Source organism: Xenopus tropicalis, chromosome 8 (genome assembly GCF_000004195.4).
Source record: "Xenopus tropicalis strain Nigerian chromosome 8, UCB_Xtro_10.0, whole genome shotgun sequence".
Taxonomy (NCBI): Eukaryota; Metazoa; Chordata; class Amphibia; order Anura; family Pipidae; genus Xenopus; species Xenopus tropicalis.
In genome coordinates, this window is record NC_030684.2 from 58109718 (window position 1) to 58126290 (window position 16573).

At 43.0% G+C, this 16573-nt stretch overlaps 1 protein-coding gene across 4 annotated transcripts in view; it reads right to left on the reverse strand.

Annotated features, from left to right (window-relative positions):
* The window catches only part of cd99l2 (CD99 molecule like 2), a 44493-nt gene extending 36156 nt beyond the window's left edge, over positions 1-8337 (reverse strand). Inside the window, 1 exon segment of one of the 4 annotated variants that reach the window (NM_001127028.1) lies at positions 8129-8205. In NM_001127028.1, coding sequence (NP_001120500.1) covers positions 8129-8189 — 61 coding nt within the window. In that variant the 5' untranslated portion in view covers positions 8190-8205. 4 annotated transcript variants of the gene reach the window in all.
* Between the last annotated feature and the right edge of the window lie 8236 nt (positions 8338-16573).

Genomic DNA, 16573 nt, shown 5'->3' on the forward strand with positions numbered 1-16573 from the left:
GCGGCTATAATCTTCGTGACACTGAGGACAGGCCAAAAGGTAGAGCAACAAATCAAAAATGCTGATTCTGAAAGGCAAATCTCAGAAATTGTTGATGAGAAAGAAAAATTGTGACATGCAGGTATGCGTTTCAAATATCCAGAGAAGCCAAGAAGTCTCCTGGTTCCAGGGCCGGAATGATAGTCAACTTGTGGTAGATTATCCATCTCTTCAGGAGTTGGAAGGACCCATCCTTCTTTGGAACAATAAAAAGATTAAAATAAAAACCCTGGAACCTTTGGGCTCGAGAGGCTGACACAATCACCCCCATCTCACGCAGCTTGTCTATTATGGAGAGGGAGGCTTCTAGTTTGAGGGACTGTGAGGGAATTCTGGACATGAAGTGCCTTGGGGGAATGTGGTGAAACTGTAACCGTTAGCTGGCTGAAATTTATTTGATGACCCAAAGGTCTTCCACATTTTGCCTCCAGATATCTGCAAAATACCAAAGGCACCCCCCTGCTAAGGTGAGCAGACTGAAGCTTTTGCCATAAGGCCCTATGAGCTGCAACAGAAAGAGCGGAGGCCCTTGCCTGGACCTGGGCTACATCGAGGGAAGCATCCACTAAAAACTAATTAGCCTCCTAAATGTAGGAAGCTAGCTATACTATCTGTTATTATTAACATTTATTTATAAAGCGCCAACATATTCTGCAGCGCTGTACAATAACTGGGTTTCATACATCTGTTCCTTAGAGCTGCCTTCATGAGTGGTTTGTAGAAGGGAGCTGGACCCCGTCTCAACCGCGTGTCTCACCCAAGTGGATGCTAGGACAGGTCGCTGAGAGAAAGTTCGGCTTGAGCAGGCCTAACTTTTTATCAGTAGGATCTTTACAGGCCGAAGTGTGCAGCACTGGGAGAGCAGTGGCCTTGAAGAGTCGCAAGACTGGGGCATGCTCCACTTCTTGATGGCCTCCTTAGGGAAGGGGTACTGTATGGAGAAATGCTTGGTAACAGCATGGTTAGTGTGTCTGGCCCTCTTGGAGAACAGATTGCCCCTACTATCAGCCATGATAACTAAATCGGAGGGAGAGCTGATGCAGTGCATTTGTGTGTGCGCGCCGGTAGTGTTCTTCCACACAAAGGCACACTCTGGGGAATCCCACATAGGGGGCTCGCCACTGGTGAACAGACAGGGCCTGACACAGCATTTACCCCAGTTGTTAGTGCTAATCACTAACTACAGAATGCTTTAGCTGGGCCTACCTAGAGGCCACTCCTGGCCCCCTGGATGAAGGACACTGGGAAAACGGGCTTCTTTCCAGGGTAGCAGGGAATAAAGGGAGTGAAGGAGGGTTCTCAACTCTGATGTCATGAGTGACCTGCCTCCTGATGGGAGTGACCCTTTACTCCACAGTCCCTGTGTCCCCCTAGACATGGAAGAAATCAGAAGCAATCTTTATTGTATCCAACATTCAACTGCATCCCCAAGGGTATTGGCCCCTAGATTAAATTGTGGCAATTATTAAGGGGTATATTTATTAACACTGGAGACAAACATCACCTGAGATGTTGCCCATAGCAACCAATCAGATATTTGCTTTTGTTTTCTAACTTGTAGGCGATTGCTAGATCCTACCACAGGGCAATACCACAATAAATCTTTGCTACCGAGAGTGACTCATCTCCCCAAAATGCCTTCTCACCAGCAAGAACGTGAATCACCGTTGGTGGGATGGCATACGTGTTGCTTCAATTTTTCAAAGTTGTCTGAAGTTTCCTCATGAGGCAAGTTCCTATCAACCAAATGTAAGATGTAGAACAAGGTAGTGAGTGTATCACTTTTGTTTAATTCAGCTGAAGCAACAGATTATTTGAAAAAGGATGTTTGGGTTGAACAACATGCTGTTTGAGGCTGACAGCCAAAATAGTGCTATTTTTCTGTCAAATTAAAATTTCCTCCCACAGTTGCCAGAAGGACTGATAAAACTGGCTAGCCTAATACACACAGATTTACAGAAGGTTTTACATGTACTACATTAATAAAGTAACAAAGACAAGAGTGCCCTTTGAGGAGGTAACTTGGGAACAGCACCATGGAAGTTACATAGGAATGTTTAAGGCTTACAGTGACATTAAGATTTCATATAAAACCGCACATATGCCGAAAGTAGACATTTCCAATAATTAAATATGTTTAAACATGTCTTTGTAACCAAAAGTAGAAAACCAGAAAGCATTCCAACATAATATATTTTTACAAAATTTCTGAAAATCATCTCAAAAGTTAACGTTTTGTAGCATTTTATATCTTACTAGCCCAAGTAAAAAGGTTAAACATCATAAATATGAATGCCCCAGGTCTTCTGATTCATTTAAAACCACATGTGTACACTAAACTACACAGTAAGGAGGATCCCCACAATATAAACTGTGCCAATTAATTTTTATGGCTGACAGTTCAAACCTTGCCAACCACACAAACTGGCTGCAATATGTGTTACGAATGCATCTATCAGTAAAGTTGCACAAAGTGCAACTGCACATCATTTGCAGTCACTGCATAAAAAAAATTACATTCATTTAAGATTCTTGTTTCTAATGCTGCTTTGAACTACTATGCTCTTTTGTTTCAAAAAGCATGCCCAAGTGCGCCTATTGGCAGAGGGCCATTCTGGGGCTACCACCATCCTTGAAGTTTCCAGAAGCTTCAGGGTTCCCACAGCTGTCTGTATCTTGAGCCTAAAGAATCATGCACAGAGTGCCAAAAGACATGCCATCAGAATACAGAAAATTTTCAGTGGAAATGTGTCCGATTTTTACTGAAGTGTGCATGCAAGTGTGTTCATTTTTATGCAGGAGCTGCAACTACATCAGGTGTATCACCCCTTCAAGGACTCTTGAATTATGGGAAAAACACTGCATTGTGAGCAAACTGTGTCTAAAACTGGGGAGTGCTGACTAAATGAACCCTTAGGCACAGGATGAGCCAGTCAACAAGCACACACACATGTGATTCTGGCGCAAACTTGCATACCTTAGGCTTAGGGTTTCAGTTCTCTGTGCACTGACAGCCCAGTCTTATACATGTCAGCGCAAATACATTAAGGGAGTTGGAATCAGGGAATCAGCTTTTCTCTGCTGAAATAAAAACCACCCATGTGCCACTAGTCTAAGTATAGAGAAGTCCAAGAAAGGTAGAAAAAAATGGTTTGGCACAGTGATCCACACTTTTTCTAGAGCCATCTGCACCAGCATTGCTCCTAATATCATCACTTAAAATACTGTACTGAGTGACAGACAGGCCCACTTGGGCAAATGTGGCATGTACCCAGGGCTAACCATCAATTATTTAATCTGAATAACTTTTAAGGGAGAAGGAAAGTTACAATCACAGGGGTGTGCCAGCTGGGGTGTATGCGAGCAAGCGTTCCTCTCCGCAGTACAGTGAAAAGCTGAACAACAAAGAAGTTGGCTTTTTTAATCAACTGTGCATGCACAGGCCCCAGGATCGCTGTGAAAGGACAAGGAAGGAAGAGAATCGTTCACTTGCATTTACCACGGCCCGGTGCTAAGAGGAGCATCGGCCGTGGGTTTCAGGTAAGCGTTAACAATCACTGGGGGGTGACTAATATTTGGCAACCCCTAGTGATTTAGCCTTTCTTTCTCCTTTTAGTGAAGTACTACCCAAAAATGGAATTTTCACTTATTTTGCATTTTTCTTTATATTTTCTATTTCACCTGTTCACTTCTTTATTAATGATTTGCTCTTCTTTTCACTAGAAACATATACAGGTATGGGATCCCTTATCCGGAAACCTATTATGCAGAAAGCTCCGAATTACAGAAAGCCTGTCTCCCATAGACTCCATTTTAATCAAATAATTCAGAATTTTAAAACTGATTTCCTTTTTCTCTGTAGTAATAAAACAGTACCTTTTAATTGATCCCAGCTAAGATATAATTAATCCTTATTGGATGCAAAACAATCCTATTTGGTTTAATTAATGGTTTATTGATTTTTTTTGTAGACTTAAGGTATAGAGACCCAAATTACGGAAAGACCCCTTATCCGGAATACCCTTGGTCCCGAGCATTCTGGATAATGGGTCCTATACCTGTGCTAGCATAGAGTTAAGGGGCCCATATTTTAAGCAACTTTTTTTTTTAATGTTATGGCTTTTAAGTTACTAACTTTCCAGTGTTGCTAGTTTACAGCATGAAGTGAAAATACAATAACAGTCAAGCTCTGACACTTGGGGGCCCATTTATCAAAGTCCTTCTAAAAGTACAATACAAAAGATTCGGATTAAATTCGATATTTTCTGAAGCACGAAAATATCGGATCATGGGCGTACGAAAATATGATGGTATGATCCGAACGATCGTAAAAGGCGCAAAAACTTTCTGACTTTGAACCTTCTGTGCAAGTTTTTGGAAGCCTCCCATAGGACTCAATGGCACTCTGCAGCTCCAACCTGGCACAAGGAAAGTCTCCCATAGGGCTCAATGGCACTCTGCAGCTCCAACCTGGCCCAAGGAAAGTCACGATACCGAACCTTGAACAAATCCAAAACTTTCGTACTCGTTGCGACAAATGCGATTTTGTCACACAAATTGACGCAAATTGCGAAAAAGTCGCGGAAATTAATGAAAATTTTGTAGAAAACATGCACAGTTTTAAAAGCAGAAAAAATAAAACATTTTTCCATTCGGACTAAATCGTACTTTAATGAATGGGCCCCTTGGTGTAAAAAGGTTTATTTGTGACATTTTACTATTATTCTTGAGTAAAAAGACAAACTTTTAGCAAAAGGCAAGCCTTTCCACTCTACTGCATATGTATTGGTCTGGGGGCCCTTGAAGAATGAAGAATCAGAAGATGATCTCTCCATGGCTCTCGCTCAGAAGTAACCTGGGCCGGTGATAGCCCTGGTTATCAGGTAAATAACTGTAACTTGGGGATAGCTAACATTTGGCAGCCCTCAGTGACGTAACCTTTCCTTTTCCTAGTCATACACAGGCAGATAAAAGATGGCAATTTAACCCTCTTCAGACTGTGTAAGCAACTTTTTGGCCCATGTATGGGGCCCTCCGGAGGGCCTACCCAACCAAAATAATCTAGTTTGTTTTTTATTGATGAGTGCCCTAGCATAGGGCAGAAATTTTCTCTTTTCTTGTCCTTTAGAACTGTCCACATGTAAGTGCAACCTATTTATTGCGAGCAAATGAACAACCACACAGTTATGGCAAATTGTGGTTCAAAGGCAAAGAGCCTTGTAGAATGGTCACAGGTCATCCTGTGATTCAAGAATTAAATTGCTTCACCTGTGGCTAAAAGTATTTTATCAAGAAAGTGAGTAAAACTGGATTTAGCATAAATAACAAAAACAAGCAAGAAGACCACAGAAACGAGAAGTGTGCCAGGAAGAGAAGTCCAGATCTACATCTGGAGTGGAAAAAGGAAATTGCATAACTCTGGGCTGACCATAAGTTGTTGAATATCAAACCTTATCATCGCCAAAACTGGACATCCTCAGTGTGAAGACAGAAAATATCAAACATTGATTTTCAGCGTAATATACCATTCAAACTTGTATTTGCCTTCCCTCCTACAAAGGGCCTCTTTAATGCTGGGGATCAAAGGGAAATGCCCACTCTGCCCTTTTCCAGAACTGGTCCTGGAAAGTGATATATGCACATTAACTATACACACTAACAGAAGGAAGCTGCATTCACTCTCTAAATCCCTAATGATAGCTATAGTGATACAACTGTAATCCAAATTTTATTAAGTGACTAAGGATTAGCCAATCCTTTGGCAGAGGATCATTTGATACAAAAAAACTGTTGACAGCACAGAATGCCTACACGCCACTGAACAATACCTTTTTGTTCCCTTTTTTCACACATTCCCAAAATATAAATAATATTTCAGCTTTATTAAGATGTAAATGGTTTAGTGGATAACTGTTTGTACCTGATAGTTGTCATTTAAAGTGTATGGATAATAATTAATGTAAATGTATAAAAACTTGATAATCTAAAAGTTCTGAGGTCATCAAAGGGCATATAAAAAGATTTTCTGACTAAGCAGCCCACTATTATGCCAGGATGTATATACAAATTAGGGATGCACGGAATCCATGTTTTGGTTTGGGATTCGGCCAAGATTCAGCCTATTTTTTAGCAAGATTCGGAATTGGCCAAATCCATGTGCCTGGCTGAACCAAATCCTTAAAATCACATGACTTTTCGTCACATATATATGGAAGTTGATATTTTTTAACTGCACACCCCACTCACAGTTTTCTTTAATCTTTCCATTAGCTAATTTGAATATGCAAATGTATCTTGGTATTTGGCCAATTCTTTTACAAAGGATTCAGGGTAAAATCCCAAAATGGGATTCACTGCATAAAACAACTGTGCTGTAGAGGCAAAACAAAAAATGAACATGGGTGCTGTTAATATCTACTCATTTGATGGTGCTCCTGCCTATGCTGCTTCCTACTGGTGCTTTAAAGTAGAACAGTAATAGAGTTTTGTCTGCTGCTGCTCGGTGTAAAACAAAACGTCACTGTATGACAATAACCACTTCTAAAGCCATACAAGCACTGATGATATTGTACGAACATTGTTTCTTATGATATTCGGTGCGTGTATTGCGGCTCAACGAGGCTGCCGATATCGGTCGACTCGTCGCTGGGGCAGGTTAAAAGATTTTGATCACGCCCGAGCAAAATCTACATTCAGGGCTCAATCGGAAGAAGGAGGTAGAATTTCTGTTGTTTCTACCTCCATATCTGACGATTCAGCCCTGAATGTCAGTGGAGGGTGGGAACGACCATCGGTCGCACGAAAGATCGAAAATTGCTCGGTGTAGCCACCTTAAGGGCAATGGCATTTGAGACAATTTGTTGCCTGAGGTAAATCTGCTACTGCAGACAATAAAACAGCCCCAAGTCGCTTTCACTGTGACATTAAGGTGAATTGGAAGAACATACCTCATGAGATAGCACAGATTTACCACAGGCAAGATGGCCCCATGTGTTTTTTAACAACATCAGAGATGTGACAGGCAGACAGTGTGTTTAGTCTGCTACCATTTTCCACTGAATAGCAGTGATAGATACAATCGCCCATATGCCATTACCCAAAGTCTAGTGGACCCTAGGCACCTCGTTTGGGGTGGAATCTGCTGTGAAAACCACCCATTTTGTACTGTGACAGGCCATGCTGTGTATACAGAACAAGAAGCAAAAGTCAGTGGATCTTTTTCTCTGAAAACACCCAATGTGACACTGCCCTAAGGGGTACAACACTGCCTTAGTGGTTACACCTGCCTAATGACAGCTGGACCTAATCCTTCTGCTGCAACAAGGCTAGTTCTCTAAAACACAGAACAAATGTACTCTTTATTAGTTTTATAATAATGCCAGATGTTGCTCAAAGCTTGAGGAGTGCAATTTAGGGGGGTTCAGTCCAAGCACAATGCTTACTGAGGTCCAACTGAGAAGAAGGAATGAATGCCCATTGAGCCCCACATACATATGTGCAATTGTGCAACTGTGATGTATAAGGGATCGTCTAATCTGCAGATTTAAGCTGTTGCTCAGTTACAACTTCCAGTATCAGTTGCCAGGGGATTCTGGGACACCTGAGATCTTTTCTCTATACTCCTCACAGACTCATCACAGGCCAGTATCCCAATTACTGTACCACCTATATTAATAATTGTATAACAAAGAGACTTCTAATAAATAAAGCAAATCATAATTTACACTTTCAGCTTCACTCCTGTGCCTCTTTAAATATGTAGCAAAACATAGTTTATAATGGCCCATACATATTATTATTTGCAATAGGTATAAAATAGACAGGCCTAAACAAAAACAGCAGCTGCTGTTGGTCTGGGACTTGTAGTTGGCAGCCGGGGGCCAAATTCCCCACACGGCCACATCACACCCCATGCACTGAACAACGGGACGCAAATATGTGATTTTGTGTCCTGTGACTGCAAGAGCACTGTCCCTCTGTAGTTTGTACTACTAATAATGCATGAAACACCCGGCTATTGTCTCGCAGCAATACTCTGACAGCTACTGTCTCCCTTGCACCCCCAACCCAAACACAAATGTGTACTTACCTCTCCAGCTCAAAGCCAAACAGGCCAGAGCAAATACGAAGGGTGAGCCCCATTTGGCCATGCTGTGTGGGGGTGAGCCAAAAGGAGAAAGACACTAGCCTGTGGCTCCTCACTCCGAGGGGCTACTCCCTGTATCGGCCTCAGGGCAAAACGGCGATGCGACTACGGGAGGGCGGAGAGATCAGACTGGTAGTGCTAAGGGTAGGGGGAGCTCTCAGGCGAAACCCGCCCCCTTGTCCATTTTAGGACCCGTTCAAAATGACAGTGCGTCCTGCTCCCTCCACAAGCTGAAATCTCATTTTTTGTGCATGCGATTGTACCGGGCTGGAGCATACTTTCTCTGTCCTGCTCACTCCCCCCACCTCCCTCCATCCTAAACCTTGAATCCTTCGTTTTGCAAAATTTTACTTGCTACCTATGGGTAAGCTGCAACGTCCTTTGTCCTGTCTGCTCCCTACCTACCTCATCTGTCATGCACCCTGATTCCTCCATTGTGCAGTATTTTACCTGCTCCCTATTTTATGATTCCTCCATTGTGCAGTATTCTACCTGCTCCCCATGATTCCTCCATTGTGCAGTATTCTACCTGGTCCCTACTCCATGATTCCTCCATTGTGCAGTATTCTACCTTCTCCCTACTCCATGATTCCTCCATTGTGCAGTATTCTACCTGCTCCCTACTCCATGATTCCTCCATTGTGCAGTATTCTACCTGCTCCCTACTCCATGATTCCTCCATTGTGCAGTATTTTACCTGCTCCCTACTCTATGATTCCTCCATTGTGCAGTATTCTACCTGAACCCCATGATTCCTCCATTGTGCAGTATTCTACCTGGTCCCTACTCCATGATTCCTCCATTGTGCAGTATTCTACCTTCTCCCTACTCCATGATTCCTCCATTGTGCAGCATTCTACCTGCTCCCTACTCCATGATTTCTCCATTGTGCAGCATTCTACCTGCTCCCTACTCCATGATTTCTCCATTGTGCAGCATTCTACCTGCTCCCTACTCCATGATTTCTCCATTGTGCAGCATTCTACCTGCTCCCTACTCCACGACTCCTCCATTGTGCAGCATTTTACCTGCTCCCTACTCCATGATTCCTCCATTGTGCAGTATTCTACCTGCTCCCTACTCCATGATTCCTCCATTGTGCAGTATTCTACCTGCTCCCTACTCCACAATTCCTCCATTATGTGCAGTCATTCCCAAAGCACTTGTATTTCAGACCCCTCAATCCGACCCTGCTCGCAATGACACGTGGCAGTTAACATTGCAGTTGTGGTGCATTATTTTCAAATTATATTAGCATCCAATTCAGTCAACACAAGTCTGTTAAAGAGATATCACGTTTTTTTTTTGTAGAGTTGCCACTAATTGAGCAAATCTTCAGGCAGAATTCTTCGCCTTATGAATAGTTTGTCTATGCTTGACTGTCTGTGAGCATGAACGCATAAGGCAATTGTGGTACTCCAATAAAGCTACTTTTTAATCAAGAATTCTGCCTGAAGATTTGCTCAATGAGTGCCTGCTATATAAAAAACAGTGATATCCGCTCCCCTAGCTGAAGGCTCAGGATGGTGCGCTCTTCTTCTGTGGTGAGTTGTTATAGATAAAACACTTTATATTACCCCCTTTAACTAAAGTAAATTGCGTGTTACAGGGCTCATTGCAAAATTTTGCGCAGTAAGTGCCTGTCACAGCCAGGCCAAAACTGTGGATTCTGTCAAATGCCATAGGGAATTTGTGGAGAGGCCACAAAGGCCTGGGCCTAGGGCAGCACCGAAATGTTGAAATTTTGCTCCCATACAGAGCAATGGGTACCTCTCCCCACTGCTCCGTATGCAAGTCCAAATGTCGATGGTGGGGGGGGGGGTTGACGAATTGGGGCGGCCTTGGGGCTCCCGGATAAAAAATCCAGCGCTGGCTCTAAGATGCCATAGACTATTTAGTGGGCTGCTGGGGGGCTGGTTGTGCTTCTGTGTGCTTGAAATGCCAGGGCCTATTTTTCATTCCAGTCCAGTCTGGACGGTTGACAGCACTGCTTCAGATCAGTTTAAATGCTAATGTCACACAGAGGGTTTATTCTCCCTGGCTTTTTTGAGTAGGCCATATACCTTCCCCCTTCTGACTTCTGTGGATCCTATTAAGTTTGGTTGAAGGAACATCTCTCATACCTGTACTACTGTGTGGTCCCCATATTTCACCTGTTCAGAAGATCAGATGCCAAATAGGAAGAAAAAACGCTGAGCTGTGTAAAGAAAGTTCCCATAATGCCTCACTCCTGCACAGACACCCAGACTAAGTGAACATGCTCAGTTTGTAAGACTATGGGGCACATTTACTAACCCACGAATCCGAACCGAATTGGAAAAATTCCGATTGGAAAACGAACATTTTGCGACTTTTTTGTATTTTTTTCGATTTTTTCGGCGCCTTTACGACTTTTCGGAAATTGTCGCGACTTTTTCGTTACCAATATGATTCGCGTGAAAAAACGCAAGTGTTTCGTAGCCATTACGATGCGCTCGTATCTTGTCGCGACTTTTTCGTATTGAGCCCTCCTAAGCGGCGGGCAAAACTTTCAGACTTAGCATGATTTTGGAAGCCTCCCATAGGACTCAATGGCACCCTGCAGCTCCAACCTGGCCCAAGAAAAGTCACCATACTGAAGCTTGAATGAATCCGAATGTTTCGTACTCGGCGCGAACACTACGAAAAAAATTGCAACATTTTGCGCAACTTTCGGAATGGCTACGAAAAAGGCTCGACTTTTCGCGCAAGTTTTAACGCTACGAAAAAATCGCCAGATTTTGCACAACATTCGGAATGGCAACGAAAAAGTTGCGACAATTTTCCGAAAAATCGCAAAATACCGATCATTACGAAAAAAACGCAATCGGACGCATTCGGCCCGTTCGTGGGTAAGTAAATGTGCCCCCATGAGGAAGCTTCCTGCTGATTTGCTCAGATCCACATTCCTAAGGGGGGGGAGTGAGTTCTTAGCATTCTTGAGGGAGGGGGGAGCAGGAGAGAGCAGAAAGCTGTGTGTTTGTGGCACAGGAATTACAGACACAAGAAATCTTTTTTCAGAGAAGTCAGTGCAGCGTTTCTGTGAGTGCTTATGGCTGTATTTACATAGACCTTTCTGATAAAGCTTACCGTATATACTCGAGTATAAGCCGATCCGAATATAAGCCGAGGTACCTAATTTTACCTAATAAAACTGGAAAAACTTATTGACTCGAGTATAAGCCTAGGGTGTTTTTTTTTTGTAACTGTCAGGCAAGTTTGGGAAGGCTAAGGAAGCTGCCATACAAAGTATCAAGTACTTGCCATCCTGCTGTGTGCCCTCCCATCACAATGCGGCATGTCTCCCAGCACAACTGACAGCAAAGCTTCTATCTATCTATCTATCTATCTATCTATCTATCTATCTATCTATCATCTATCTATCCTGCAAACGCAAAAATGCATAGCAACATCTAAATCTGCTATACTTCTACTTAAATTCATGGGTAACATAAATGATATGGACATTAGTCACATAAACCCCTGAGTTCTTAGTCCCAGGAATGTTTGTACTTTTATTCAATATACATGTGGGTGTGGATATGTGTTTCTGCAATTCTAAGTGTGTATTTGTATGTCTCCTTATGTGTATATGTATCTGTGTACTTATAGATAGATACATATGTACATATGCATGTCTGTGTGTAACTTTATGTGTTTGCTTATATTTGTGTGTATATGTATGGGCATTTGCCCTGTAATTCAATGGAGGAGTGTGACTGCTAAAAACCTATATGCAGGTATGTGCCTCTCCTATGCCCATGTGTAGTGAATATGTATGGGCAGGTGGTGTACGCAAGAGAAATGCCTTGCCCATACCTCTTGTATAAGCTGCTGCATCGGGACCCGTCCATCCACGGGAGGGGGGCTGGTAGTGCTGCTGTATATACTCTCATATATCTACACAAGCATGCACAAGTTCCCTGTGCTCTTCATATACCCACTCGCTAGCCCGAAGCCACGCACCTAAGAGTGTGCACACGCTTGCATATGCACGCCGACACGAACCGCTGGCGTGACCCCTCTTAATAACTTTGTACAAATGACTATTAATAACTTTATAACTATAAATGCATCCTATTACATCAGAAATCCAGGCACTCTAATTTTTGTTGCTAAGCCCAGGAAGATGGTTGGCATTGCCATAGCAACGTGCACCTTTCCACTCAATATGGGTACATGTAGTTCTGGCATACCATACTAGTCCTTATCTTGGTGCAAATCATATACATGCATACCTCCTCTAGCAACTTCCCGTACCACTGACACCTGAACCTCAGCTCAAGAGTCACACAGGGAATGTTTAGAACTGCAGTCTCCTCTACATAAGGTGCAATGGACTTTGATATTTTCTGCTGCTAGGGCCCTTAGTTAAAGAAGGGGGGGAAGGTGGTCAATGCGGTGGTGCTGCCGTATATGCACAATGCGAGACGCCCGCTCCCTAGCCCCAGCCGTGCATGTGAGAGTGAGCCGCTGCGAGCCGCCGATGGGGCCGTCCAGGGGGTATGTACACAACCCGCGGCTCGCGTGTGGGAGTAATCTAATGCGAGCCACCGGCGGATGCCCCACGGCAGGGAGTGGGGGGTGCTGCCGCCGTATGTACACGATGCGTGCCGCACCCCTTCGCCGTGTGAGAGAGTGAGACGATGCGAGCCGCCAGCGGGACCCGTCTGTCCAGGGGGGGGGGGGGGTGCTGCCACCATATGTACATGACGCGAACGTGAGAGTGAGCCGTCGGCGGGACCCGTCAGTCCACGGGATGGGGGGGGGTGCTGTCGTATATACTCGAGTATAAGCCGAGGGTGTCTTTTTAAGCCCATTTTTGGAGCTCAAAAACTCGGCTTATACTCAAGTATATACGGTACTTAGTTTTTACCTTTCTTTCTCCTTTAAAAGAAGTTGCAACTGCAAGAGGTGCTCAGAACCATTGGAGACAAGCTTTGTGTGACATTAGCATAAGAGGGCATTTTTAAAACCCCAGTGCAGCACAATCTCCTCAAGTATACAATGTTGGGCTAAATCAGTAAAAATCGTAAAAAAAAAATACTGCACCAAATGTCAGCAAGGCAGATTTTGGGCCAATAATGTTTGCCTTTTCTGGCTAAAGTCTTCCTGTGTGGTGTGTACACTGAGAATATCATTCACTGCTTACAGAGACTTCATAAGACTTTTAAACACATAAGAAAATGTTGAAATATCAATAATGTCAAACATACATTTTCATCCTAATTACACTTCAAGGTGTCCTTCTATGCACTGATCATCAATGATATCAATATTTCAGACTTGATATAGTAGTATAATTTGCTGTAGTGTAGCGGTAGTGAGGCCACAGAAGGCAAGCATAGAGTCAGCCAAGAAGAAACATTCACCACTCAGAGCTGGACAATTCTAACCAATAGCAGTGAAAGTGCTTTAGTTCTTTCCTGAGAAAACCCATGTTGGCATGGCCCCCATAACCTAATTATGCGATTGGCCACTGTTGCTGTGGAAGGTGGGAAGTCAGGAGGACAACACTGATGCATAGCATTGACAGCTGCCAATAAAGGATTAAACTTTCTAAGACTATATGGGCCCGATTCACTAAAGTGCGATAAAAATTATCGCACGCTTTTTTGCGGTAAAAAAGACGCGACAATTAGCGCGCGATTCACTACAGCATTACCGCATGGGATAAGTCGCCTTTTTCGCATGCGGTATTTCTCACGCTAGTTTTACCGCATGTGTTAATTTCCGCGCTGAAAAGAATACGATCGCATGATTCACTATAACTTTGGCGCGCTAAATATCGCATTCGGCTATGCGAAAATTAACTCCTACTACAGGCAGGCGAAAAATTATAGAAAAGTACAGTAAATGAGTTTTGGGCAATAAAATATGGTTACTCAATTTCACTAAAGTCTTGACATGTATGGAATTTCGCTACTAATATACAGTACTATAGAGGTAAATATTTAGTCGCCAAAATATACAGTACAATAGCGGTGAATATTTAGTAGTGATAATATACAGTACCATAGCAGTGAATATTTAGTCGGGCAAAATACAGTACTATGTATATTTTGGCGATTTTTTTTATCGCGATTTTGTAATCTCGCGACTTGCGGCCATTTTGTGCCGATTTTGGAATCTCATGACATGTGCGACTTGTGGCCATTTTGTGTCATTGAGCCTGCTGTCACCACACTGAGAGCATCATGCCTGGGGTGTCAGAGCTGCTAATGGAGGAGAGGCGCTATATTATCGCGTTCCTCCTGCACTCAGGGTATGACAGGCTGCCGCTGGGGCCAGTAGGGGTCCATGAGAGGAAGAGGGCTATCCTGCGCAACCTAATAGCTGGGTTGCGCAGGGACTTTCGCCTCATAATGGACCTCCGCCTGCTCCAGCGGATTTCGTCAGACCTGAAGTGCAGGAGCTTTCAGGGGATCTCTGAAATCGCTGAAGGTAATTATTCTACTTTAATATGGTTTTACACAATACGTTTCTTCAAAGATTTAGCAAGTAATTTGAACTTGAAATGTATATTCTCTCTCTCTCTCTTTCTCTATATATATATATATGTGTATATATGCATGTTTTTTATAAAATACACAATAAAGGAAGGTGCTGTTTAATTACTACAGAGAAAAAGGAAATGAGTTTTTAAATTATGAATTACTTGATTCAAATGGAGTCTATGGGAGACGGGCTTTCCGTAGTTTGGGGCTTTCTGGATAACGGGTTTCCGGATAAGGGATCCCATACCTGTGTATATATATATATATATATATATATATACAAACACACATATTCAAATACATATGCATAAATGAGTTTAAAGCAGGGGGGAAGCAGCAGGGAGCGGCCCATTTGGGGGAAGGGCCACGAATGTTTTAGGGGGCCCTGGCTAACAATGTCTGTGTGTCCTTTGGATTGATGTGAGGGATCACAGGGGGAGGGGCCAGTGGGGGCGTGGGAGGAGTGTTGTGAGGGGCCCCGTTATTTAGGATGGTGGCCCTCTGTGTATGAATGTATATATATATATATGTATAATATATTTAAATAACATCTTGCAATACTGTCTCACAGAACTCAATATCGACATCGCGCCTCTCCTCCCTCCGGCACAACCCCAGGCAGACCAGGCTCCAGGACCTGCCCCAGGACCTTCACAGGCCCCAGAGGCCCCAGGACCTTCACAGGCCCCAGAGGCTGAGGAGGCCCCCGAGGCCAATTGTCTGCCAACAATTTAGTCTTTAGCCCATTTTGCTGAATAGTAAAACTTGCGTTAATTAGTACGTAGCGTATTTTCCGGCGAGTGTGATAACTGCCAATCCAATGTTTTGTTGCCAGAATAATTGCAATATTATATTTGTCCCCGTTTAATAAAGTGCCCATAACATATTTGCCATTTATTCTGTGTCTAAAATCTCCCACTTAATTTAAGCCACTTTAGCAAACGGACCCCTAAGTATTTGGCTAAATATTCTTAAATGCCCCCCCCCCCCCCCCCCCATTTTATTATCTCTAGCACTTCTTTTTTTTTCTTACTTATATTTTTATTGGTTTTTGTTTTTTTTTTTTGCAAATAAATATTTATACAGCACCTCTCTAGCACTCTGTGCTCTCCCAGGGCAAAATGTCGCCATTTTTATCCTGCCGATTGTCGCGTGCGTAATGTCGCGACAATTAGCGCATGCGATAAATAGCGTGCATGTGGAAAATACCGCGCACGCTATTTATCGCGACAAGGATATTGCATGAAATACCGCGCGTAAAATAGCGCAAGTGTACTAATAGTGAATCGTGCGAAAAGGCGCCAAAATTAAGAAGCGGTAAAATTTTTAGCGCACGTTATTTCGCACTTTAGTGAATCGGGCCCTATATATATTACATAGTATTCTCAATAAATCATTATGTTGATCTACTACATCATGACAAAGATATATTGAGGAAAAAGGAAGGGTGAACAACGTTGTTTTTTTATTTGCTAGACCATTTCAACAATCTTAAAGGAACAGTTCAATTCTAAAGTGAAACTGGGTAAAATGGATAGACTGCGCAAAATAAAAAATATTTGTAGTATAGTTAGTTAGGCAAAAAAGTAATCTATAAAGGTTGAAGTGGATAGATAACATAATAACCAGAACACTACTTCCTGCTTTCAGCTCTCTAACCTCTTAGTCAGTCAGTGACTTTAGGGGGGGGGGGCACATGGGACATAACTGTTCAGTTAGTTTGTGAGCATGCAGGTCAGATTCAAATACAAAATGATTGAACAGTTATGTCCTATATGCCCCTCCCCCCTCAAGTCATTGATTGGTTACTCTCGGCTAACAGCTGTAAAGGAGGAGGAGAGGTGTAAAGAAGGAAGCAGTGTTCTGGCCATTA